The sequence below is a fragment of the Balaenoptera acutorostrata genome, chromosome 4 (genome assembly GCF_949987535.1).
Source record: "Balaenoptera acutorostrata chromosome 4, mBalAcu1.1, whole genome shotgun sequence".
Classification (NCBI taxonomy): Eukaryota; Metazoa; Chordata; class Mammalia; order Artiodactyla; family Balaenopteridae; genus Balaenoptera; species Balaenoptera acutorostrata.
In genome coordinates, this window is record NC_080067.1 from 79,273,269 (window position 1) to 79,300,956 (window position 27,688).

At 40.2% G+C, this 27,688-nt stretch overlaps 1 protein-coding gene and 1 long non-coding RNA gene across 12 annotated transcripts in view; one reads left to right on the forward strand and one right to left on the reverse strand.

Annotated features, from left to right (window-relative positions):
• TFRC (transferrin receptor) overlaps positions 1–3,338 on the forward strand; it is a 26,052-nt gene extending 22,714 nt beyond the window's left edge. For all 3 annotated transcript variants that reach the window (XM_007171618.3, XM_007171617.3, XM_007171616.3), the window contains exon 19: positions 293–3,338. In XM_007171618.3, coding sequence (XP_007171680.1) covers positions 293–535 — 243 coding nt within the window. In that variant the 3' untranslated portion in view covers positions 536–3,338. The remainder of the gene's footprint in view (positions 1–292) is intronic.
• Positions 918–27,329, reverse strand: LOC114236416 (uncharacterized). Of its 9 annotated transcripts, none has more exons than XR_009008096.1 (8): positions 27,216–27,329; positions 23,920–24,028; positions 22,751–22,988; positions 22,018–22,163; positions 21,644–21,705; positions 6,882–6,947; positions 3,493–6,292; positions 918–1,053 (listed from the first exon to the last, which is right to left on the reverse strand). It is a non-coding gene; the product is annotated as an uncharacterized LOC114236416 (long non-coding RNA). The 9 variants fall into 9 exon arrangements; XR_009008095.1 differs by having other exon boundaries at positions 3,493–3,575; positions 6,246–6,292; positions 22,018–22,988; XR_003622383.2 differs by having other exon boundaries at positions 3,493–3,575; positions 22,018–22,988.
• Between the last annotated feature and the right edge of the window lie 359 nt (positions 27,330–27,688).

Consider the following 27,688-nt stretch of genomic DNA (forward strand, 5'->3'; position numbering starts at 1 on the left):
GAAGAAGCAGAAGACTGCATTACAGTGGAAACTTGTAAACCTTCCCTATATAGGCTCCGACCAAAAAAAAAAAAACAAAAACCCAATGCAGTTAGAGTTTACAAAGGAATTGACAACTTGCTTTACAATTTTAACATTAGAAGATTAGTAGCCTGTTCTCAACATTCTTAAATTCAGGGAAATTTTAACATTTGAAGTGAGAGAATGACAGTTGTTTTACTCTATCAGGTCCTTTCCTCACAACAAAAGTCACAGCACTGTGTAAGCTCCCTTGTATGTTTTGTTTTCGTAGGTGGAATATCACTTCCTGTCACCCTACGTATCTCCAAGAGAGTCTCCTTTCCGACATATCTTCTGGGGCTCTGGCTCTCACACTCTGTCAGCTTTACTAGAGCACTTGAAGCTGCGGCAGAAAAATAATGGTGCTTTTAATCAAACACTGTTGAAAAACCAGTTGGCTCTAGCAACTTGGACTATTCAGGGAGCTGCAAATGCCCTCTCTGGTGACATCTGGGACATTGACAATGAATTTTAAATGTGATACCTATAACTTATATAAGAACATCAGGGTAGTGTGGTTCCTAGACTTGTGTTGGTTGTGCTAAATTTTCAGTAGGGCTACAAAACCTAATATTGTTAAAATTCTACCCAATCTTGGTACTGCTAGATGTCTTTAGGCAGCAGCTTTTAATACAGGGTAGGTACCTGCACTTCAAGTTAAAGTGACTAACCACTTAAAAAAATGTTCACGATAGAATATTTTCTCTGATTCTCTCTAGAGTTTTAAGTGCTTTGTAATGGTAACTGCCTCTTTCCTGTTACAGTTATGAAAAAGTCAGAACCAGTTACGTGAACTATTGCTCTAAATCCTAAGTACGTGAACTGGTATCTTCTGAATTGGAGGCGGAAGGTGATACCTGATGAAGGTGGAAAGTGGCAGCTTAGCGTGATCCTCCGCCTTCACTGGATGCCAGATAGGAGATCCCAGGCTGTAAGGCTTTACTCTCCACGTGAGATCTCTGCCTTCTTTAAGGATTTAGCTGGTTTCCACATCTGAAAGTGAAACAGTTCACTTTCAGAAGAGATGGGACTTGTTTTCTTGCCAATGAGGTCTGAAATAGAGGTCCTTCAGCTGCATAAAAGGAGGTTCAACTGTTTAATCACATGAGTAAGGCCTTAATGTGTTAACCTCAAGATTATGTATGAAAAGAGGAGACCAGAAGCCAAAGACCTAGTCTATTTCCTCTTCCTCTGTCCCTTGTCCCATAAACCTTTGTTAGTTTTTTGTTTTCGTTTTTTCCAAGGTATTTTGAAAGAGAACCAAGTTTTAGGTGTTTAATTTCAAACTCAGTTCGTCAGACTTTAAAGAACACACTGCCAAATTTTGGCCAAAGTGTTAATTTTTTGGAAAAGCTTCCTGTCATTTTGGCACTGAGATATTTATTGTTTATTTATCAGTGACAGAGTTCACTATAAATGGTGTTTTTTTTATAGAAGATAATTATCGGAAGCAGTGCCTTCCATAATTATGACAGTTATACTGTCGTTTTTTTTTTAAATAATAGCAGCATCTGCTAATAAAACCCAACAGATACTGGAAGTTTTGCATTTGTGGTTGACACTTACGGGTGTTAGAAAACAACCGCAAGCCAAATAAAATTATAAAGCTAAGTCTTGGAGAAGAATTAAATTTAATTAGTGGTTGCTAATCAAGTTAAATTTCTATTTAGCTAACCAGATAAAAACAGCAGTTCCCCTAAATGCAGTGAATTGTGACCAAGTTATAAATTAATGTCACTTAAAAGCTGTGATCGTACTCATACATGCAAAATTTTACAGCTCAATTTATCCAAGGTGTAACTTTAATTCGAATTTTGCAAAATTTCCAGTACCTTTTTCACAAACCTAACTCACATTATCGGGAGCAGTGTCTTCCATAATGTATAAAGAACAAGGTAGTTTTTGCCTACCACAGTGTCTATATCGGAGACAGTGATCTCCATATGTTACACTAAGGGTGTACGTAATTATCGGGAACAGTGTTTCCCATAATTTTCTTCATGCAATGACGTCTTCAAAGCTTGAAGATCGTTAGTATCTAACATGTATTCCCAGCTCCCTCTAATTCTCTTTTAGTTTTAGTTGCAGAAACATGGAGGTCATTAAGCATTTGGTGGATAACTTCAACCACTGTAAAATAAAATCACTTCCTTCAAGAGTCTTTGTTTTTAAACCTAACGTTGTGTTTTGTTATATTTGTGGTTTCCCCAGGTCTTCTGTTTAGCGGGATAGTAGCATACATTTATAATGTTTGCTGTTGTCAAACGAATTTAACTTTATCCCCTTATTTGCATGTTATCGCCTATAAACTTAGTTCATACAAGTCTGAATCCAGAATTGACCTTTTAGCTTAGAGCAGGGGAAACTTATATAGAAGTTTGGGGGGAGGGGGGAGTGGAGGGTGTGGGGAGATGAAGCTTGCAGAGAGGTATTTGATCATGTCTCCCCAACCATCAGGATTTGGTGGTTATAAGTTAAACATAGATGTGAACAAATAAGTTTGAGGCTACATCAGTTAGGAATTTATTTTCTACTCAGCCATCATTATAAACCTGATAATCAGCTATTTGTTCTGAGGCAGTTCAATACTGTCGCCTAAGAAAAACTCCATAGGGTCTCTTCTGATTCTTAAACTTAGTGTCATTTATGTAAGTTAAAATAGATGTAGATTAATACAGTCTCACTGATTTGACCATTCACAGTCTATTTTAGTCTTTACAGTGTTTTATCTTGAACTGATATTTAGTGAAGTGAAAAGGTCATAGCTGGGATTCCTGGTTTGAGTATCATGCTTTATTGTATTTTAATGAAAGTTCAGTGACTTCAAGGCATATTATGAACAATGGGCATACATTTTACAACAGTAAATCTCTTCAAAAAACTTTTCTGTAGTTAGGACTAAGTTATTTACAATCAAACAAGTCAGTAAGTGGTAAGGGGCTTAATATTCCTGAATGAAATGTGTATCTGACTAGTGACAACCAACTGGTCTTCAGATTTTTTCTGGTTTTAGATGTCATGTGCATTTTGAAGGTAAAGCATAAAATGAGTGAGCTTTGTCATGATTCACTATTCTAGAACTTGCATGACCTTTATTGTGTTTCCTTTGAATGTTCTTGAAATTTTAGTTGGCTAAACATGGTTTATTAGACTTGTCAACTTACTGCTCAGCTGTGTCTTCGTAAACAAGTGATATGCCCTTATAATTGTATACAATCTGGTATGTGCAACAATGTGGAGATTCCTCATCTGATTTAATAAAATGCTTGAACACTGTTGTCATTTTTAATAGACTTTTTAGATCAGTTTTAGGTTCCCAGGAAAACTGAGCACAAAGTACAGAGAGGTCCCATATACTCCCTGTCTGCACACTGCTCCCACCCCAGTTTCCCCCACTATCGACATCCTGAGAGCCCCACCCCCAAGAAGTACCTTTGTCACAATCAATGAATCTAACTTGACACATCATTATCGTCCATAGTTGACATTATGATTCACTCTTGGTGGTGTACATCCTATGGGTTTGGACAAATGTATAATGACATTTTTACCATTATGGTACAATACAGAATAATTTTACTGCCCTGAACATCCTCTGTGCTCTGCCTCTTCATCTTCCCTTCCCAGGAACCCCTGGCAACCCTTGATATTTTTACTGTCTCCATAGTTTTGCCTTTTCCAGAATGTCATATAGTTAGAATCATAAAATTCATTCAATCTAGCTTTTTCAGATTGGATTTTTTCACTTAGTAATATGCATTTAAGATTCCTCTGTGTCTTTTCATGGCTTGATAGCTCATTTCTTTTTAGTGCTGAATAATATTCCATTGTCTGGATATAACAGTTTATTTCTCCATTCACCTACCAAAGAACATCTTTGTTGCTTCCAAATTTTGGCAATTACGAGTAAAGCTACTATAAACGTGTACAGGTTTTTTGTGGACATAAGTTTTAGTTCATTTGGGTAAATACCAAGGAGTGCAATTGCTGGATTATATGGTAAGAGTATCTTTAGTTTTGTAAGTAACTTCCAAACTGTCTTCCAAGGTAACTATGCCATTTTGCATTCCCACTAGCAGTGAATGAGAGTTCCTGTTGCTCCACGTCCTTGTCAGCATTTGGTGGAGTCGGTGTTTTGGATTTTGGCCATTCTAGTAGGTGTGTAGTGGTATCTCATTTTAATTTGCATTTCCCTAATGACAAGATGTTTCATATTCTTATTTACCAAGTGTATATCTTTGGTGAAGTGTCTGTTCAGATCTTTTGCTCCTATTTTAAGCAGGTTGTTTGTTTTCTTATTGTTGAGTTTTAAGAATTTTTTTTGTATATTTTAGATAACAGTCCTTTATTAGATATGTGTTTTACAATTATTTTTTCCCAGTTTGTGGTTTGTCTTCTCATTCTCTTGAAAGTGTCTTTTGCAGAGCAGAATTTTTTAATTTTAAAGAAGTCCAGCTTATCAATTATTTCTTTCATGTCTCACCAAACCCATCTAGATTTTTCCCTGTGTCATCTTCTAGGAGTTTTATTTTTCCATTTAACATTTAGGTCTGAGCTATTTTCAGGTAATTTTTGTAAAGGGTATATGGTTCATTTTTTTGCATGTGGATGTCCAATTGGTCATTGGTTTTCAGTAAGAATACTCTAGCAGGTCACATCATTTGCAAATATTTTCTCCCATTCTGTAGGTTGTCTTTTAGTTTTGGATTAATTTCCAAAATATACAAACAGCTCATACAGCTCAATATCAAAAAAACAACCCAATAAAGAAATGGGCAGAAGATCTAAATAGATGTTTCTCCAAAGAAGACATTCAGATGGCCAAAAGGCACATGAAAAGATGCTCAACATCGCTAATTATTAGAGAAATGCCAATCAAAATGACAATGAGGTACCACCTCACACCAGTCAGAATGGCCATCATCAAAAAATCTACAAACAATAAATGCTGGAGAGGGTGTGGAGAAACGGGAATCCTCCTACACTGTTGGTGGGAATGTAAATTGGTGCAGCTACTATGGAAAACAGTATGGAGGTTCATTAAAAAACTAAAAATAGAGCTACCACATGACCTAGCAATCCCACTCCTGGGCATATATCCGGAGAAAACCATAATTCGAAAAGATACATGTACCCCAATGTTCATAGCCAGCACTATCTACAATAGCTGAGACAGAAGCAACCTAAATGCCCATGGACAGATGAATGGATAAAGAAGAGGTGGTATATATATACAATGGAATACTACTCAGTCATACAAAAGAATGAAATAATGCCATTTGCAGCAACATGGATGGACCTAGAGATTATCACGGTAAGTGAAGTAAGCCAGACAGAGAAAGATAAATATCATATATCACTTATATGTGGAATCTAAAAAAACCCCAAAAAACAAAAGATACAAATGAGCCTATGTACAAAACATAAACAGACCCACAGACATGGAAGACAAACTTATGGTTAACAAAGGGGAAAGGGGGGAGGGAAAAGGATAAATTAGGAGTTTGGGATTAACATAAACAATACTGTATATAAAAGATAACCAACAAGGACCTACTGTATAGCACAGGGAACTATACTCAATATTTTATAATAACTTACAAGGAAAGAGAATCTGAAAAAGAATATATATATAAAACTGAATCACTCTGCTGTACACCTGAAACTAACAACATTGTAAATCAACTATACTTCAATTAAAAAAAAAGAAAATTCTAACAGGACCTATTTTGTCTCCCCTCCCCCTCAAAAATAGGTGAGTTACCTATCTAATTTTAATTTTTAGTCACATTAAAAACCTAAAAAGAAACATGAAATTTTAGTATATTTGAAATCAATATATTCAAAATGCTATTATTTTAACATGTACACATTAAAAATTATTGCCAAGATATTTTATATTCCTTTTTCCATAATAAGTCTTCAAAATCCATTGTGCTTATCACATCACAATTTGGGCTACCCCTATTTCGAGTGCTCAATAGCTAATGGTTAGTGGACACTGCTGCTCTATAGTAAAAGGCATAACTGGTAAGGGTTTTATTTTACAGGCTTTCTACTAAGCAATTACCAAAAAAAAACCATTATACAACTGAATCTCGTAGCTGCAAGTGCCAGCCAGAATTCTTCAGTACGCTTGCAGGAATTGCAGCCACTAGAATTGGGAAGCCTTTTAATTGCCTCACCTATGTCCAAGCTTTCCCCTGTCAGAATTAGTAGCCACGTGCACAGCCTGGAAAAAAATCAAGACAATAGATGACTGTATTCTAAGGAAAATGTGCCTTGTGAAAGGTGATGGGCCAGGAGGCAGCTCTAAACAAATATTTGAAGAGACATATGGTTGGTTATCTGCAACATATACCTTCGCTTGGAATTTAACACATCAGATACCGTTATCTTCCTTGTAGCTATCAATGGGCTTACGTTCTTAGGTGCTTAAGTTAAAGCCTTTGTAGTTTGCTACATCTGTCCTTTAAACTACCTAATTTTTAATCCATCCCAAATTGATTATTTTGACTAGTTGTTAATGCCTTTTTTGAAAAATGTTTACATACTAATGGTCAAAGTGCAGAAGGATCTGTATTGAAAAGTAAGTTTTTCCTCTTGGTCCCCACAATTTCTCCCTCTAAATATCCACAATCACCAATTTCTTGCATATGCTTTCAAAGTAGTCTATGCGTAAGTGAGAATAGCCGTGAAACCTTCATGAAAGGGGTTTTGGTTCCAGTATCACAATGTAAGCCCCTACAACCCATCCCTCCACTGCTTACGATGATAAACTCTGAGTAAAATAGAAAAAAAAGAAAGGAAAAGAAACCCACCTGAGGACTTAAAAAGTAAACACAGGCAAACAGACTGTGGATGGGAGTAAAGCTTGGAGAAGTGACCTTAAAAAAAAAAAGCGTGAGAGTTGGTAAGGACAAAAAGAGAGGACAAACAAAAAACTAATAAAATATGCCAAGGTCCAACTATATCAATAATTACATTAGTGACATGTTAACATTCTAATCAAAAAGTTCATTTAAGTGCTGCCTACAGGGCTTCCCTGGTGGTGCAGTGGTTGAGAATCTGCCTGCCAATGCAGGGGACATGGGTTCGAGCCCTGGTCTGGGAAGATCCCACATGCCGCGGAGCAACTGGGCCCGTGAGCCACAGTTACTGAGCCTGCACATCTGGAGCCTGTGCTCCACAACAAGAGAGGCCACGATAGTGAGAGGCCCGCGCACCGCGATGAAGTGTGGCCCCCGCTTGCCACAACTAGAGAAAGCCCTCACACAGAAACGAAGACCCAACACAGCCATAAATAAAAATAAATAAATTTTTTAAAATAAATAAATAAATAAATGCCTACAAGAAACACTTTAAAAACACAGATAAGTTGAAAGTTAAAGGATGGAAAACAAAGAACATGCAAATTAGCATAATAAGACTAGAGTGGCTATATAAACACCAGATAAAAATAGACTTTAAGACAAAGATTATCATAGATAAAAATAGGAACATTTCATGATAAACAGGACAATTCATTGGGAAGAGAGTACAATTATAAATATGTATGTAGGATGCCTGATAGCCTTAAATACATGAATTAAAAGTTTATAGCATTGTGGGGAGAAGAAACATAATTCTGCCATAGTAGATTTTAACACCCACTTCTTAGCAGTCATTAGAACAATTAGACAAATCAGGACAAAACATCTGAACCACTTTATCAGCCACCTCAATCTAATTGATGTTTATAGGACACTACATCCAACAAGTGCAAAATACTATTTTTTTTGAGGTATGCATGGTAAATTCAAGATAGACCATATGTTGGGCTCTACAAGGCTCAGATTAAAAAGTATTGAAATTATACATGGTGTGTTCTCTGATCACAAAGGAATTAAATTAAAAATTTAAAATCAGTAACAACATATCCAGAAACCCCCAAAACCTCAGGAAATTAAACAGCACATTTGTAAATAATTTATTCATCAAAAAGATGAAATCACAAGGGAACTTAGAAAATATTTTAAATTTAATGATAATTACAACATAAAATTTGTGGATGCAGGTAAAGCAGTGCTTGGAGATGCACTGCTCATTACAGAAGCCGCTGGATACATGTGACTAAATTTAAATTAATATAAAAGTTCAATTCCTCAGACACACTGGCCACATATCAAGTGCTCAATAGTTACATATGGCTAGTGGCTACTGTACTGGACAGCAGAAAACAGAATACTTCCATCACTGCAGAAAGTGCTATTGAATAGTCATGGCTTAGAGGGAAACTTATAGTTTTAAATAATTATATTAGAAAAACATCTAAAATCAATGACCTAAATTCCCATCTTAATAAGTTAGAGAAAGAAAAGCAAAGTAAGCTCACGCGAAATAGAAGAAAGGAAATACAATAAAGAACAAAAATCAATGACGTGAAAATCATACAATAGATAAAATTAACAAAGCCAAAATCTGATTCTTTGGAATGAAAAATGAAATAGAAAAACCCCCTAGCTAGAGCAATCAAGAAAAAAAAAATGATGGAAAACAATTACCAATATCAAGAATGAAAAAGGTTATCACTACAGATCCTATGACATTAAAGGATAATAAAGGTATATCACGAACAATTTTATGCCAACAAATTAGACCACTTACATAAAGTAGACAAATGTATTGATAAATTTAATTATCAAAATTAATACAAGAAAAAATCAGGAAATCTGAATGGCCCTGTATCAAATAAACAGAATTTATCATAACTTTCCATAAAGAAAACTCTATACTCAGTTTCACTGGTGAAGTCTACCAAACATTCAAGGAAGGACTATCACTAACCTTACACAAACTTTTTCAGAAAATAGAGGCAGAGGAAACTATTGATGTCAGTATAACATACCAAAACCTGACAAAGACATTACAAAAACAAAATTTACAGACCAATATTGTCATGAACATAGATGCAAAAACTCTTAACAAAAGACTAGCAAATTGAATCCAACAATATATAAAAGGATAATATATTATGACCATGTAGGGTTTATTCTAGGAATGCAAGGTTAATAATAGTAATCATTGTTAATAATGGTAATCATTACACCCAGATATTTCATGCCTATGTATACACCCAAGAGAAATAAAAACACAAGTCCACACAAAAATTTATAAGCGATTGTTCATAGAAGCATTATTCATAATAGTTAAAAATTGAAAACAACCCAAATGTCCATTACCTGATGAATGAATAAACAAAATGTGGTATAAGCCTACAATGTGATATTATTTGGCAATGAAAAGAAATGGAATGATGTCAGGGAAGGAAGCCATTTCTCCACCTAAACAACTACTGAACTGGCAAGAACTGTCTAAAGCAACTATTTTGGAATTCTGGAGTCTAGTTAAATACTTGCAATGTTCAGGGTAGAGCTTGATGAAGAGACTGGTAAATCAGTAAATTCTTGGGAATGTTGGTCTTTCACATAGTGGCTACCATTCCTTCACTACCATCCTCTGAAGCAGAGAGCAGAAAGGAGAGATGGTGGCCCATATTCCTGGTGTAGCTTCCTGGACAATAAGAAACTTGTCCTCCAAATATTAGGATTGTGTGTTTTGATTGATAATTGCTGCGTTTGATCACTGAGGGGCCAGCACAAAGGTTGGCCATTGTTTCAACCCCCATGAACTAAAGTGGTTTACAGGGGATTAGAGACAGTATTTCCCTTTGGGAGCCAGACATTTGAGGAAATATTTGTCAGCTTACTGGCTGACTGTAGAGATATCAGATAGAAACTTCAGTGACCACACAAAACAAGGAATACACACTTTGCAAAAATAGTTTGGAGAAGTCACAAACAATGGCTCCGGCCCTCAACTAGCAAGATTTACCAATTCCTGAGGAGAGGGAGAATTAGATTTCAGAGTTAAGACAACATAATGCTCAATGTATCTGGTTCTCAATAAAAGAGTTACAGGAAACAGAAACAGGAAAGTATAGCCCAATCACGGGGGAAAAAAGATTTCGACAGAAACCATCCCCGAGGAAGCCCAGACACTGGAATTATTAAAGATATTTAAGACAGTTGACTTAACATGCTCAATGACCTAAAGGAAGCCATGGGCAAAGAAGTAAAGGAAATCAGGAAAACTATGTAGAACAAATGAGAATATCAGTAAAAAAATAGAAAATATAAAAAGGACCAAATAAATGCTGGAGCTTAAAAGTGAAATAACAGAAATGAGAAACTCACTAGAGTTATTCAACAGCAAATTTGAGCAGACAGAAGAAAGTATTAGTGAACTTAAAGGTAAAGCAATTGAAATTATCCAGTCTGAAGAGCAGAAAGAAAAAAGAATGAAGAGGAGAGCAGCCAAGATGGGAGAGTAGAAAGATCTGAGCTTACCTCCTCTCACAAGCACACCAAAATCACAACTATCTGCAGAACAACCATCAGTGAAAAAGACTGGAACCTACAAGAAAAGACTTTCTACAACTAAAGACATAAAGAAGGAACCACAATGAGACGGGTAGAAAGAGCAGACTTGCAATATAATCAAATTTCATATGCCCTAGGTGGGTGGCCCACAAATTATAAAATAAATATACTGCAGAGGTTCTCCCACAGGAGTGAGAGTTCTGACCTCCACATCAGGCTCCCCAGCCCAGGGGTCCAGCACAGAGAAGACAAGCCCCCAGAGCACTTGTCTTTAGGGCCAGCAGGGTTAATTAAAGGAGCCCCATCAGACTGAGGAAAATAGAGACTTCACTCTTAAAGGGCACACATAAAATCTCATGTGCACCAGGACACATGGCAAAAAGAGGAATTTGATAGGAGCCTGGGACAGACTTACCTGCTGGTCTTAGAGAGCCTCCTGGAGAGGCAGCAGGGGTTGGGGGGAGATGGCTGCAATTCACCCTGGGGACATGGACACTGGCTGCAGACATTTTGGGGGGCATTCAGCTGCATGAGCACTGCTACTGGTGGCTGCTGGACCCACCCAACAGCCTGTAGGTGCCAGTGCTGGGACACCTCAGGCCAAACAACTAACTGTGCAGGGAGACAGCCCCACCCATCAGCAAACAGAATGCCTAAAGACTTCCTGAGCCCCCAGCCACCTCTAGATATGCCTCTAGACATGGCCCTGCCCACCAGAGGGCCAAGACCCAGCTCCACCCACCAGTGGGCAGGTGCCAGAAGCAAGAAAACTATGATCCCGTACGCTGCAGACCACCAACAGCAGGTCAGACCCTACCCTGGGACCAGATGGGCCCTGGCCCTGCCCATTAGCAGGCCAACGTAACCTGTGGGACACCCTGGCCCCCATGCCCAGCAGTGTCAAGAACCCATCTGCCCCAAATGATCTGAAACAAACTCTGGGATCCCTGGGCCCTGCAGCCAGACTCCAGGAACCAGCTCTGCCTGCCACTAGTACAACATTAACCCCAGGATCTGGCTTCACCTGCCAGTGGGTGGGCAACAGACCCAGAGTCTTCAGGACCCTGACACTGCCCACCAGTGAGCTAGCACTAGCCCTGGGGTCCCCTAGGCTTCTACAAATAGCCACCTTGTGACCAAGCCCTGCTAAACAGCAGCAAGCAGCATCCACACATGGAAGGGTCAGGCAACCAACAAGACTAGGGGCCAAAAAGCCTACCACACTGCCCACAGAGTCAGCCCACCACAACAGAAGAACCCATGCAGCCCTCTTAGGGGGGATTCCCTAAAGCATATAGCTTAGGTGATGAGAGGGGAGCGCACTGCTGGGATGCATATGACGTCTTCTACAGAAGGTCACTTTTCCAAAGTCAAGAAACTTAACTAACATACACATACATAAAAATACAAATAGAAGTTCAGACAAAATGAGGCAGCAGAGGAATATGTTCCAGATGAAGGAACAAAATAAAACCCAAGAAGAACTAAGTGAAGTAGAGATAGGCAATCTCCCTGAGAAACAGTTCAGAGCAATGTTGTAAAGATGATCAAAGCATTCAGGAGAAGAATGGATGCACAGAGCGAGAAGTTATAAGTTTTTAACAAAGAGTTAGAAAATATAAAGAAAAACCAAACAAAGATGAAGAATACAAAAATTAAAATGCAAAATACACAAGAAGGAATCAATAGTAGACTAAATGATACAGAGGAACAGATCAGTGAGCTGGAAGACAGAGTAGTGGAAATCACTGCTGCTGAATAGAAAAAAGAAAAAAGAATGAAAAAAAATGAGGACAGTTTGAGACTTCTGGGACAACATCAAATGCACTAGTATTCGTATTATAGGAATCCCAAGAGAAGAGAGCCTGAGGGCTGAGAAAATATAATATTTAAAGAGATAATAGATGAAAACTTCCTTAACATGGTAAAGGAAGCCGTCACCCAAGTCCAGGAAGTGCAGGGAGTCCCATACAGCATTAACCAAAAGACATGTTGTAATAAAAATGACAAAAATTAAAGATAGAGAATATTAAAAGCAGCAAGGGAAAAGCAACAAATAACATACAAGGGAACTCCCATAAGGCTATCAGCTGATTTTTTCTGCAGAAATTCTGCAGACCAGAAGGAAGTGGCACAATATGTTTAAAGTGATGAAAGGGAAGAACCTACAACCAAGAATCCTCTACCCAGGGAGGCTCTCATTCAGATTTGATGGAGAAATCAAAAGCTTTACAGACAAGCAAAAGCTAAAAGAATTCCAAACCAGTTTTACAATAAATGCTAAAGGAACTTCTCTAGGTGAAAAAGAAAAGGCCACAACTAGAAACAAGAAAATTATGAAATGAAAGAGCTCATCAGTAAGAGAAAACATACAGTAAAGACAGGAATTAATCTGTACACAAAGCTAGTAGGGAGGTTAAAAACAAAAGTAGCAAAATCATCTGTATCCACACTAAGTAGTTAAGGGATAAACAAAACAACTAGATGTAAAACATGATATCAAAAACAGTAATTGTGAGGGGAGAGAGTACAAATGGAAGGTATCTAAAATGTATTTGAAATTAAGGGATCGGCAACTTAAAACAAGTATGTGTATATGTGTGTGTGTGTGTGTGTGTATATATATATATATATATATATACACACACACATATATATATATATTGCTATACAAAAATCTCATGGTAACCACAAATCAAAAATCTATAACAGATATACACAACAAAAAGAAAAAGGAATCTAAACACAAAACTAAAGATAGTCATCAAATCACAAGAGGAGAGAACAAAAGAAGGGGAAAAAGACCTACAAAAACAAATCCAAAACAATTAACAAAATGTCAGTAGGAACACACATATCAATAATTACCTTAAATGTAAATGGAATAAATGCTCCAGCCAAAAGACATAGACTGGCTGAATGGATACAAAAACAAGACCCATGTATATGCTGCCTACAAGAGACTCACTTCAGAACTAGAGACACATACAAACTGAAAGTGAGGGGATGAAAAAAGGGTATTCCATGTAAATGGAAATCAAAAGAAAGCTGGAGTAGCAATACTTATACCAGACAAAGTAGACTTTAAAATAAAGACTGTTACAAGAGACAAAGAAGGACACTACATAATGATCAAGAGATCAATCCAAGAAGATATAACAATTGTAAATATATATGCCCCCAACATAGGAGCACCTCAATATATAAGGCAAATGTTAACTCAATAATAGTAGGGGACTTTAACAGCCCACTTACATCAATGAATAGATCATCCAGACAGAAAAATCAGTAAAGAAACACAGGCTTAAATAAGACATTAGACCAAAGGGGACTTCATTGATATTTACAGAACATTCCATCCGAAAGCAGCAGAATACACATTCTTTTCAAGTGCACACGGAACATTCTCCAGGATAGATCACATGCTGGGCCATAAAGCAAGCCTCAGTAAATTTAAGAAAATTGAAATCATATCAAGCACCTTTTCTGACCATGCTATGAGATTAGAAATCAACTACAAGAAAAAAACTGTAAAGGCTAAACAATATGTTACTAAACAACCAATAGATCACTGAAGAAATCAAAGAGGAAAGCAAAATATACCTAGAGACAAATGAAAACAAAAACACGACAATCCAAAGCCTTTGGGACACAGCAAAAGCAGGTCTAAGAGGTAAGTTTATAGTGATACAAGCTTACCTCAGGAAACAAGAAAAATCTCAAATAAACAACCTAACCTTACACCTAAAGCAACTAAAAAAGAAGAACAAACAAAACACAAAGTTAGTAGAAGGAAAGAAATCATAAAGATCAGAGCAGAAATAAGTGAAATAGAGATGAAGAAAACAATAGAAAAGATCAATGAAACTAAAAGTTGGGTCTTTGAAAAAATAAACAAAATTGGGAATTCCCTGCTGGTCCAGTGGTCAGGACTGGGCGCTTTCACTGCTGAGGCCTGGGTTCAGTCCCTGGTCAGGGAGCTAAGATCCCACAAGCTATGCAGTGCTGCCAAAAAAAAAAAAAAAAAGGAAGAAAGAAAAGATAAAATTGATAAACCTTTAGCCAGACTCATCAAGAAAAATAGGGAGAGGGCCCAAATCAATAAAATTAGAAATGAGAAAGAAATTACAACTGATGCCACAGAAATACAAAGCACCATAAGAGCCTACTACAGGCAACTACATGCCAATAAAATGGACAACCTAAAAGAAATGGACAATTTCTTAGAAAGGTGCAATCTTCCAAGATTGAACCAGGAAGAAATACAAAAAATGAACAGACCAATCACAAGTCCTGGAATTGAATTTGAGATTAAAAAACTTCCCAACATACAAAAGTCCAGGACAGACAGCTTCACAGGTGAAATCTATCAAACATTTAGAGAAGAGTTAACACCTATCCTTCTGAAATTATTCCCAAAAATTGCAGAAGAAGGAACACTCCCAAACTCATTCTGAGGCCACCATCACCCTGATACCAAAACCCAACAAGGATACCACAAAAAAAGAAAGTTACAGGCCAATAACACGGATGAACATAGATGCAAAAATCCTTGACAAAATACTAGCAAACTGAATCAAACAATACATTAAAAGGATCATACACCATGATCAAGTGGGATTTATCCCAGGTTTGTAAGGATTCTTCAATACCCACAAATCAATCAGTGTGATACAACACACAGCAAACTGAAGAATAAAACCCAAATGATCATTTTAATAGATGCAGAAAAACTTTTGATAAAATTCAACTTCCATTTATGATAAAAACTCTCTAGAAAGTGGGCATAGAGGAAACATACCTCAACATAATAAAAGCCATATATGACAAACCCACAGCTAACATCATACTCAACGGTGAACAATTCTTCTAAGATCAGGAACAAGACAAGGATGTCCAGTCTTGCCACTTTTGTTCAACATAGTCTTGGAAGTTCTAGCCACAGCAATTTGAGAGGAAAAAGAAATAAAAGGGATCCAAATTGGAAAAGAAGTAAAACTGCCACCGTTTGCAGATGACATGATGCTCTACATAGAAAATCCTAAAGATGCTACCAGAAAACAACCAGAGCTCAATGAATTCAGTAAAGTTGCAAGATACAAAATTAATATACAGAAACCTGTTGCATTTCTATACACTTATAACAAGAGGTCAGAAAGGGAAATTATAGGAAACAATCCCATTTACCACCACATCAGAAAGAATAAAATACCTAGGAATAAACCTACCTAAGGAGACAAAAGACCTGTTCTCTGAAAAACTATAAGATGCTGATGAAAGAAATCAAAGATGACACAGATGGAAAGATATACCATGTTTTTGGATTGGAAGAATCAATACTGTCAGATGACTATACTACCAAAGTAATTTACAGACTCAATGCAATCCCTACCAAATTACCAATAGCATTTTTCACAGAATTAGAACAAAAAAATTTACAATTTGTATGGAAGCACAAAAGACCCCAAATAACCAAAGCAATCTTGAGAAAGAAAAATGGAGCTGGAGGAATCAGGTTCCCAGACTTCAGACTATATTACAAAGCTACAGTAATCAAAACAGTATGGTACTGTCACAAAAACAGAAATATAGATCAACGGAACAGGATGGGAATTCCAGAGATAAACCCACGCACCTATGGTCACCTAAGCTATGACAAAGGAGGCAAGAATATACAATGGAGAAAAGACAGTCTCTTCAATAAGTGGTGCTGGGAAAACTGGACAGCTACATGTAAAAGAATAAAACTAGAACATTCTCTAACACCATACACACAAGTAAACTCAAAATGGACTAACAACCTAAATGTAAGACCGGATACTATAAAACTCTTAGAGGACAGCATAGGCAGAACACTCTCTGACATAGTGCAGCAATATCTTTTTGGATCCACCTCCTAGAGTAATGAAAATAAAAACAAAAATAAATGGGACCTAATTAAACTTAAAAGCTTTTGCACAGCAAAGGAAACCATAAACAAAATGAAAAGACAACCCACAGAATGGGAGAAAATATTTGCAAATGAAGCAACCAACGAGGGATTAATCTCCAAAATACACAAACAGCTCATGCAGTTCACTATCAAAAAATACAAACAACCCAACCAAAAAATGGGAAGATCTAAATAGACATTTCTCCAAAGAAGACATACAGATGGCCAAGAGGCACATGAAAAGATGCTCAACGTCACTAATTGTTAGAGAAACGCAAATGAAAAGTACAATGAGGGGACTTCCCTGGTGGCACAGAGGTTAAGAATCCACCTGCCAAAGCAGGGGACATGGGTTCGATCCCTGATCCGGGAAGATCCCACATGCCGCGGAGCAACTAAGGCCATGTGCCACAACTACTGAAGCCCATGCACCTAGAGCCCGTGCTCCACAACAGGAGAAGCCACTGCAATGAGAAACCCGCGCACCACAACGAAGAGTAGCCTCTGCAACTAGAGAAAGCCCGTGTGCAGCAACAAAGACCCAACGTAGCCAAAAATAAATAAATTAATTAATTAAATAAATTTAAAAAAAAAAGTACAATGAGGTACCACCTCACACTGTTCAGAATAGCCAGCATCAAAATGTCTACAAACAGTAAATGCTGGAGAGAGTGTGAAGAAAAGAGAACCCTCCTACACTGTTCATGGGAATGTAAACTGGTACAACCATTACGGAGAACAGTATGGATGTTCCTGAAAAAACTAAAAATAGAAGTACCATATGATCCAGCAATTCCTCTCCTGGGCATATATCCAGAGAAAACCATAATTCGAAAAGATACATGCACCCCAATGTTCATAGCAGCACTACTTACAATTGCCAAGACATGGAAGCAACCTAAATGTCCATTGACAGAGGAATGGATAAGGAAGATGTGGTACATATATATACTGGACTATTACTCAGCCATTAAAAAATAATGAAATAATGTCATTTGCAGCAACATGGATGGACCTGGAGATCATCATACCAAGTGAAGTAAGTCAGACGGAGAAAGACAAATATCATGTGATATCACTTATATGTGGAATCTAAAAAAATATGATACAAATGAACTTATTTACAAAACAGAAACAGACTCACAGACTTCAAAAACAAACTTACGGTTACCAAAGGGGAAAAGTGAGGGGAAGAGATAAATCAGGAGTTTGGGATTAACATATACACACTACTATATATAAAATAATCAACAAGGACCTACTGCATAGCACAGGAAACTCTACTCAATAGTCTGTAATAACCTATATGGGAAAAGAATCTGAAAAAGAATGGATATATGTATATGTATAACTGAATCACTTTGCTGTACACCTGAAACTAGCACAACATTGTAAATCAAGTATACTCTAATATAAAATAAAAATTAAATTAAACGAAACCCAAGTGCCATGTGGGAAAAGATTGATAAACTGATTTCATACAAATTGTTGCACTGCAAAAAAAAAAATAGCATAAACCAAATCATAAGATAATTGACAAACTAATAAAAAATGTTTTCTCCATACATAAAAGGCTTCCTTAATACCTAAAGAGATCCTATAACACCTTTTTGATGTAGCATCATTCCTGCGGCCCCTTCTCTTTTCTGTATATTTTGCCCTGTTTCCTGCTCCTCTCCCTACTGAAAAAGTCTATCCTATGTAAGTGCTCACACCAAGGACCAGGAACTTCGTCAGCTCAAAGTGTGTTTGACTACTATCCACGCAGGCTACCAGTGTTTAGGAAAAAACTATGTGCGGGTGCATTCATGCATGTATGAACTGGAAGGTAAGAAGGCCTGATGGTCTAACCTGTTCCCATGCTAGAACTCAGCCCCAGCCTTCCTTGATATCCAGCTATTCCCCTCAACTAATTCCATAAGGTGTTTTCTCATCACCCCCAACCAAGCATACAGAGACTGGCCCATATATAATTTCTATATGTAAATCATCAGAACTCACTAAGATATTCTTACTCCCTTCTGTTTTTGCAGCTCAGCTTTGGCATGGTATATATGTATTTGCTAGAGGGGTTAGGAAGTTGGGAAAAAGAATTAGTAGAGTAGGAGCCCTGAATTTGTAACTGGGTCATGGAGATTCTAATCTAATTCAATCACCACCCTTAAATTGCTGGACGTCCTTGGGTAATCTGCTATACATCTCAAGACCTCAGTTTCCTCACTTCTAAATGAGGGGGTTAGGCCTGATGTTCTCTAAGATAATTTCTAGCTCAAACAAAAAATCCCTCTCCCACTGAGAATGTATATTTCCTCCCTCAAACCCAGATTTGATTCTATCCTCTTAGGGTACCTTTACAATCCTTTCTTACCCATCCCAATAGCTCAGATGTGCTACCGATGAGATTGTTAATCTGTCCTTATCTTGTAGACATTCTTCAGGCACTTATGCAGGTGCCCTGGATCTCCCCAACTAGTGTTTCCCATTGGTTTAACCACCTGATCACCTCCTTTGGGGCTGTTGATATTGAGGTGTCTTGGACCCACGTTCTCCCTAACAGCACTAAGGTGGTAGCTGAGAGGAAGTGAGTCTGGGGAGGAGGAGGCAGGCTGGAGCCCTGCAGTGTCTGGGGTCTGCACACAGTGCTGAAGGAGGGGATGTGGAAAGAGGCAGCCAAGGACCTGAGTCTGGTTCCTGGGCAAATGAGAGAGCCAGGGGAGTCGAGGAGAAAGGGCTGGATTTGAGAGTTTGGGTTCTGTTGCCACTTCCTCAGATTGGCGCGACCAAAAGGAAGTGTCTGGTAGTCAATGACCATCGTGGCTCAAGAGGGCAGCCACAGATGCAGGCAGCTCTATCCTGTGGGCCTAATTAGCTCAGATGTGTGTGTGTGTGTGCAGGTGGGGGTGGCAATGAGTGGAAATTAGCTGACCAAGCTGCAGAGGTGGCCAAAAAAGCAGCAGGTATGAGCTTCCCTGGGATGGTCATCACTGAAGCAGAAAGAGGAAGAACAGTCAGCTAAGGATTGTACTGTATCTACACTACGAATGGGGAGATTTAAACAAAGATAGAGAGAGGAAGAGCAGGGAGGTCCAAAAGTGAAAAAATACCTCAGTAGCCCTGAGTGCTCCTCATTTCTAAACTTAGCACAGTGAGTTCCAAGGAAAGCCAGATCTGGGGGATGTAAAGAAGGAGTAGGTGAAGAGTAAAAGGAGCCAGTCCTTTATTTGTTTAGTCTTGCTTCCCCCAACTAGCAGTTTCTTGATTATGCATATAGGTCATGTCTTCTTTGATTGTGCCTGACATTGGCTTGGGTACGTGATAGATCAAGACTACATTCCATCAAAAAGGGAGATAAAGAATTAATATTGTTAAAATGGCCATACTACTCAAAGCAATCTACAGATTTAATGTGATCCCTATCAAATTACCTATGACATTTTTCACAGAACTAGAACAAATAATCCTAAAATTTATATGAAACCATGAAAGATCTAGAATTGCCAAAGCAATAAAGCAGGAGGCATGATCCTCCCAGACTTCAGACAATACTACAAAGCTACAGTAATGAAAATGGCATGGTTTTGACACAAAAACAGACATATGGACCAATGGAACAGAATAGAGAGCCCAGAAATAAACACACCTATGGTCAACTAATCTTCAACAAAGGAGGAAAGAATATACAATGGAGAAAAGACGGTCTTCAAGTGTTGCTGGGAATGCTGGACAGCCATGTATAAATCAGTGAAGTTAGAACACTCCCTCACACCATACACAAAAATAAACTCAAAATGGCTTAAAGACTTAAGTATAAGACATGATACCATAAAACTCCTAGAAGAGAACATAGGCAATACATTCTCTGACATAAATCGTAGCAATGTTTTCTTAGGTCAATCTCCCAAAGCAATAGAAATAAAAGCAAAAATAAACAAATGGGACCTAACCAAACTTATAAGCTTTTGCACAGCAAAGGAAACCATGAACAAAATGAAAAGACAACCTACAGAATGTGAGAAAATACTTACAAATGATGCAACCAACAAGGGCTTAATTTCCAAAATATACAAACAGCTCATACAACTCAATAACAAAAAACTGAACAACCCAATCAAAAAATGCGCAGAAGACCTAAACAGACATTTCTCCAAAGAAGACATACAGATGGCCAAAAGGCACATGAAAAGCTGTTTGACATGGCTAATTATCAGAGAAATGCAAATCAAAACTACAATGAGGTATCACTTTACACCAGTCAGAATGGCCATCATCAAAAAGTCTACAAACGATAAATAAATGCTGGAGAGGGTGTGGAGAAAAGGGAACCCTCCTACACTCTTGGTGGGAATGTAAATTGGTGCAGCCACTATGGAGAACAGTATCGAGTTTAGTTTTCCTTAAAAAAGGAAACTAAACAGTTTTAGTTTTCCTTAAAAAACTAAAAATAGAACTACTTTATTATCCAGCAATCCCACTCCTCGGCATATATCCAGAAAAGACAGAAACTCTAATTCGATAAGATACTTGCACCCCAATGTTCATAGCAGCACTATTTACAATAGCCAAAACATGGAAGCAACCTAAATGTCCATTGACAGGTGAATGGATAAAGAAGATGTGGTGTATATATACAATGGAATATTACTCAACCATTAAAAAGAATGAAATAATGCCATTTGCAACAACATGGATGGACCTGGAGATCATCATACTAAGTAGGGTAAGCCAGACAGAGAAAGACAAATACTATATGATATCACTTATATGTGGAATCTAAAAAAAATGATACAAATGAACTTATTTACCAAACAGAAACAGACTCATAGATGTAGAAAACCAACTTATGGTTACCAAAGGGGAAAGGGGAAAGGGGAAAGGGGAAAGGGGAGGGGGAGGGATAAATTAGGAGTTTGGAACTAGCAGATACAAACTACTATATGTAAAATAGATAAACAACAAGGACCTACTGTATAGCCAAGGGAACTATATTCAATATCTTGTAATAAACTATAATGGAAAAGAATATGAAAAAGAATATATATATGTATAGCTGAATCACTTTGCTGTACACCAGAAACTAACACAGCATTGTAAATCAACTATACTTCAATCTAAAGAAATAAATTATAAATTTTCTGAGGCAAAAACAACCAAAAAAACCCAGATGAATGGATAAGGAGGCTGTAACACACACACACACACACACACACACACGCAATGGAATACTACTCACCCATAAAAGAGAACAAAATTTTGCCATGTGCAGCAACGTGGATGGACTTGGAGGGCATTATGCTAAGTGACATAAATCAGACAGAGAAAGACAAATACTGTATGATATCACTTATATGTGGAATCTAAAAAATACAAAAATCTAATGAATAAAACAAAAAAGCAGACTTTCAGATATAGAGAACAAACTAATTACCAGTGGGGGGTGGTGTAGGGGTGGGGGAATGGGAGGTACAAACTATTGGGTGTAAGATAGGTTCAAGGGTGTACTGTACAACACAGGGAATACAACCAAGGTTTTGTAATAACTGTACATGGAAAGTAACCTTTAAAAATTGTATTAAAAGTTTAAAAAATAAATAAATAAAAGAGTACCTGGACGCGGTAGTCTGTTTGTTGGTTACCAACTTCAACTCTAGGTGTCCACCAGAGGGCGTCAGAACCCAGGACCGTGGCGCTTCATCCTGAATAGTCCATGTTGATCCAGGGTTTGTAATCTCTGGACTCATCTGGCTCTTTCTCTAGCAGGGCAGAGGGGGCAGGGTGTGGGAGCAGCTGGCAGCACCTCCTCCCACTGCCCTAGTAAGGTTCTGAAAATGTCTGAACTGCTTGGGGGCATGTGAGCCCAGCCCCTGGAGCAGCTCTGGGGAGCTCTGACTTGCTTGATAAGGTGAAGGCACGGGTCTGTTCTTGGTCCTGGGAGGACGTGACCTGGGTTAGCAGATAGCCTAGCCCCACGCCAAAGAATTCCTTCAGAAATCCCTCCCTTCACCTCCACTAAGGAGCAAATGGTCCATTCCTAAGAAATCTCTTGCCCTTTGTGATACTGGATCATTTGCTCAGACACCAGACCTGACCCCACACCTCACTTCCCTCCCACCTCAGCTCATGCACTGGGGATACTCCAGGGAACCAGCACCCACTGTTTCTGGTTGCACACTGGAATCACCAGGGGAGTTTTTAAAACCTATGGATGCTGAGCCCCACCCCAGAGATTCCAACTGAATTGTTCTGGGGTGGGACCTGGGCAGCAGTGTTTTTAAAAGCTTCCCATGTGATTCTTATGTACAGCATTATTGAGAATCTCTGGGTTCAAGGCCTTGCTAACCAAGTGTAGGAGATTGACAGAAATGTAGAATCGCAGCATCCCCTTCCCAGCTTGCTGAATCAGAACCTGCCTTTCAACCAGACGCCTGGGTCATTCAGTGGCACACTGCAGTTTGAGAAGCACTGGTCTAGTCAGCATACTATTCTACTTCATCCACGCTCATTCCCCGGGCCTGAACCACAGCCTCCACAGCTTTCTCAAGTTGGAGCACTGGGCTTCAGAAGTCTTTGCCTCTGATCTGCAGAAAGAAACACATTTTATATCAAGATGTAGAGCACACCTGTGTATATATAATGAAACCATACCTTTACTATTGTTACCAAACCAAACTTCAAGTCCATTCACTCGGGCACAGTAAAGCCAATCTGCTGACACTGGATTGTGGTGAAGGAAAGCGCAGCGTTTATTGCAGGGCACCAAGCAAGGAGTCCAGACTGCTAGTGCTCCAAAGACCCAACTCCCTGATGGCTTTCAGGGAAAGGTTTTTAAAGACAGGGTGAGAGAGAGGGGTGGATGATCAGCTCGTGGACATTCTTCTGATTGGTTGTTGGTGAGTAATTGGGAATCAACATCATCAACCTCCTGATTCCAACTGGTCTGGGGTCTACGTGCTTGTGGGCAGCATGCAGTTAACTTCTTCCACCTCGTGGGGGTTTTAGTAGCTGTCAAACAGCTCAAAGGATATGGCCCAGTATATTATCTATAGCCCTTGAGGAGGAACTAACAGTCCTTGACTTTGTTTAATGACTAAACTATTATTATTCTGTCTTGCTTGGCTGTTTTCCTTTCTTTCTGCATTTTCTTACTTCTCTGATTAAATTTATTCTTTGGAAGTTGGGGAAGGCCTAGGAGGCTAAAGTTTTTCTACAGACAAGAGGGAGGCAGAGGACATGGTGGGGGGTAGGGTCTGCCCTGGGAAGACCCCATAGGGTCCTGCTTGGTTATACTATCTGTGATGCACTCTCATCCATTCAATAGATATTGCTGGCACCTACTGTATACTCGGCATTGTTCTAGGTGCCTGTGCCAGTCTTGTCCCCAGACAAAACTTCCTGTCATTGTGGAGTTTATGTTGGTGGGCGGAGGCCAGGGAGGGTTGTCAGAAAGTTAAAAGTAAATCATAAATATGAAGGACATGCTTGAAGATTATAGTTTCTTTTAAAACTTACATTTGGGGGGACTTCTGGATCCTAATTATGGTGTTTCTTGATCTCGGTGCTGGGGATATTCACTTTGTAAAATGCCCAAGTCTTTGCACTTCTCTGGATGCATGTTATACTTCAATGAAAAGTTCAGAAAATTATATTCTGATATTTTCTATTACTGTCCTCTTTCATTAAAAAAAAAAAGCCAGTTAAGGGACTTCCCTGGTGGCGCAGTGATAAAGAATCCGCCTGCTAATGCAGGGGACATGGGTTCGAGCCCAGTCTGGGAAGATCCCACATGCCACGGAGCAACTAAGCCCATGCACCACAACTACTGAGCCTGTGCTCTAGAGCCCACAAGCCACAACTACTGAGCCCATGTGCCACAACTACTGAAGCCCACGTGCCTAGAGCCCATGCTCCGCAACAAGAGAAGCCACCACAATGAGAAGCCTGTTCACTGCAACTAGAGAAAGCCCGCATGCAGCAATGAAGACCCAACACAGCCAAAAAAAAAAAAAAAAAAAAAAAAGCCAGTTAAAACTCACTAAATTCAGTTCACCTCCAGCTAATAGTTTGCAAGAGTAGTTTAAAAAACATTGCTCTATTTTTAAAAACAAAACAGAACCCAAAAAACCTTCAGCCCAGTCACTCTGCAGCATCAACACTCTTGGCCGAGCACCTGCTTACAGGTATGAGCCAGGCTGCCTTCACCACCCGCCGCTGCCTTCCTTGCCCTCCTGCTTACCCCACACATGCAACCATCTCACAGTGGAGATTCTTCAAGGCACTGCCACAAGCCTCCCTCAAGCAGCTTGGGCTGCCTCTGCTTAGAACTAGACCTGACAAGCCCTTCTCCCTGCAGAATCACTCTGCTGTGGACAGCTCTTTTCAAGTTTCAGATCAGGGAAGAGACTGGCACAGGCACGTTGGAGGGTTGGGGTTATCCCCACAGCCTCCTGAATCTCCTAAGCCTTGTGTTTCTAGCCTGTGTCTCATTTCCTCTATTGTGCTGTCAGTCCCCTTGGGAGAGAGCAGTCTCCCCAGCTACCAGTACCAGAGTCAAACACAATGCAGAGAAGGAGACATGCTCCAAGACAACTTCCATCACAGCCCCAGTGCTCAATGTGGTGGTGGGGACAGTCCAGGAGTTGAGATGGAAGGATGGGGGAAGGGAGCAGGAGACCTCTTTTCTGTGAGCCTAAAGCTCCAGATAACCCTGCACTAGGGATGTCAGAGGCATGGGTTTGGCTCTTGAGAGCAACTGGAAGGGAGATGGGAGAATGGGGAGCTGGGCTCCTCTAAGAGAATCACCCAGCAGAACAATCCAGCATGTAGGTGCTTTGACCCCTTGCCTTGTTTGATTTAGAGCTTGATTTACCAGCAGAGAAACTTGCTCCAAATCAGTTGTTTGCATCTATTGATCCCCAAAATCTGGTCAGACTGATGCCAAAAATCTTGGCTCTCTGTGCACCAATGCCAAACAGAAATACAGAGTTTTGGAGGAACAAGAAAAATGGCTTTAATCTTTGCCTGGCAAAGGGGAAAACACAGCAGGCTAGCACCTCAAGAACTGTGCCCCACCTTCCCGGGGAATCAGATAAGATCTTATAGGTGGGGCTCACAGTCCAGGGTATATGATAAGGATCAAAATTGTAAAGGTCTTGCATTCTTCTTGCATTATTTCAAAACAGTCACAGCTGGTGTCAGGCAGCCGGATAACTGGGTCCAGCAGCCTGGTAGTTCAGCCTGTTTGTCTCTGGTTTATCTTTCTTTCTGAAATGCAAAAGGCTACAAGGGGTGATTTGTTACAAGGGAGTGCAGGGTATGTAGGTGCATGATGTAATTTACATAGATTTAGGGGGTATTACCATGCAGGATGTAATTCACATAGTGTCAGGGAGTAATAGGTTAGCTTTGTGAAGGACAAATCCAGTTACAGACACTACAGATTAGCAACAGTTAAAATAAAGCTAGGAGTGATTAACTCTTTCCGTCCAGTTTGTTTCTTCTCTAGCCTGTTCACTGTTCCCTTTACTTTCCTTGTTCTCAGGAGAGGAAAAACTTCATTTCTATTTTTGTTGCAACAAATTCCCCACTGCTAGTTCATTCCGTCCATATTAATGGAGGAAGGGAAACAGGCGTCATTCTTGTCTGGCTGAGGACAAAACTTCAGTTTTGCTCCACTTGACAATCACCAGCTGTCCAGCCCAGGGGCCCATCTATCTTCTACTTTAAGACCTGATGTTTCCCAAAGCTCCTGGGTATGGTGTTGCTTTGTTGTGCCTTATTGGTTCAGAGCAGACTTGGGAGTCAGAAAAGTGGATTTGAATTCTGGCTTCACTACTACCAGCTGCTACTTAATCGTGTAGAGCCTCAGTTCTATCACCTGTGGAGTACTGCCTGCCCTAGACCCTGTCTCGGCCCAGGTGGGGTGCATTCAACTTCCTGCTCAGTGGCCCTGGTTGCATGGTGAAGGGCAACCCCCTTACACACACTGTTATCGAATGATTTAGTAGAAAGTTGCCCTGCTCACCTCACAGGGCAAGACGCCATGATCCAAATCCACCCAGTCCGGCCCCCCCATAGCTGTCTAGAACCCACCCCCTTCTCATTGTCCTACTGTCCTCAGGCCAGAGCCCTTGGGCCCAATGCTGGAAAATAGGAGTGCAGAAGGAGTCACCCTTACACAGTTCTCTGATGTCTGATCCTTGGGACAGTTCTGTCTGGAGTTGTTTTATTATTAAACGCATCTTATAGATGAGGTACAGTCAGAAACAGGGCCAACTTGCCCTAGCTTTTGGGTTCTAAGCTTGGCAGCCCAAGGCCGCCTCCAGCTGTGCTAGGATCTGGGTCTGCAGGTTGCACTATCACTGGGACAAGGAGCTCTGAATTTTCTCCTCCTTTCAGGGTACAGACCCAAGAGGGAGCAGTGCAAGAGGGAGGAAGGCCCCCTTTGCCCGGGGCTCTTTCTGCCTGTATTCCCAACAGGAAGTGTCACAGGCCTGAGCCCAGCTCTCCCTCGGCCCCAGGGAAAGGGTGGAGGCAGCCCAGGTTCATAGATCTCTGGGCTGCTGCTGAAAGATTAGGACTAGAGTCCCTCTCCGCAGTCAAACACTCACTGGATTGGGACCTTGGAAACTTTCCGGTCCAACCTCCTCTTCATTTTAGAAACGAACCAACTGAGGCCAGAGGGAAATGGGTTTTTTTACACTCACAAGTCAGGAGCAGCTGAACTGCTACTTAGAATTCGAGACTCCTATTTCAGCGCTCCTCCATTGGGTCCTGTTGACTACACCGTCTCAGTGTGAACTCCCTACCTTCTGCTTCACCTCTTCTCCCTTTGGCTCCACAGGAATGCGCAAGCAGGGCTTCTGGCGGGACGAAGAAGGGGGAGCAGTAGGTGCTCTGAAGGAGGAAGAAAAAGAAGTAAGTGGTACATGGCCCCTTAAGGTGGCGGGCCAATCCGGCCAGGCTCCGCCCCCCTAGGGCGGCGCAGGCGCAGGCTGGCTCCAGGAACCCCCGGCGGGAGGGCAGGCGCTGTTGGTGCTCGGGCTGGGGCGCGGGGCCGCAGCACCTGCGGGGGCCGGCGCAGGGCGCGGCGCCCGGTGGGCGGACGTCGACGCCCAGGAGCTAGGGCTGGGAGCCGGGACCGGGACGTGGGGGCGGAGCGGGAGGGGACGCGACCACGCAGCCCCCTCCCCCGGGGGACGGGGCGGAAGGAGCCGGGTAGGGGGCGGTGTGAGCGGGCGGCGAGGGCAGCACCATCTGGAGGGGCGGGACCGCGCGGCCT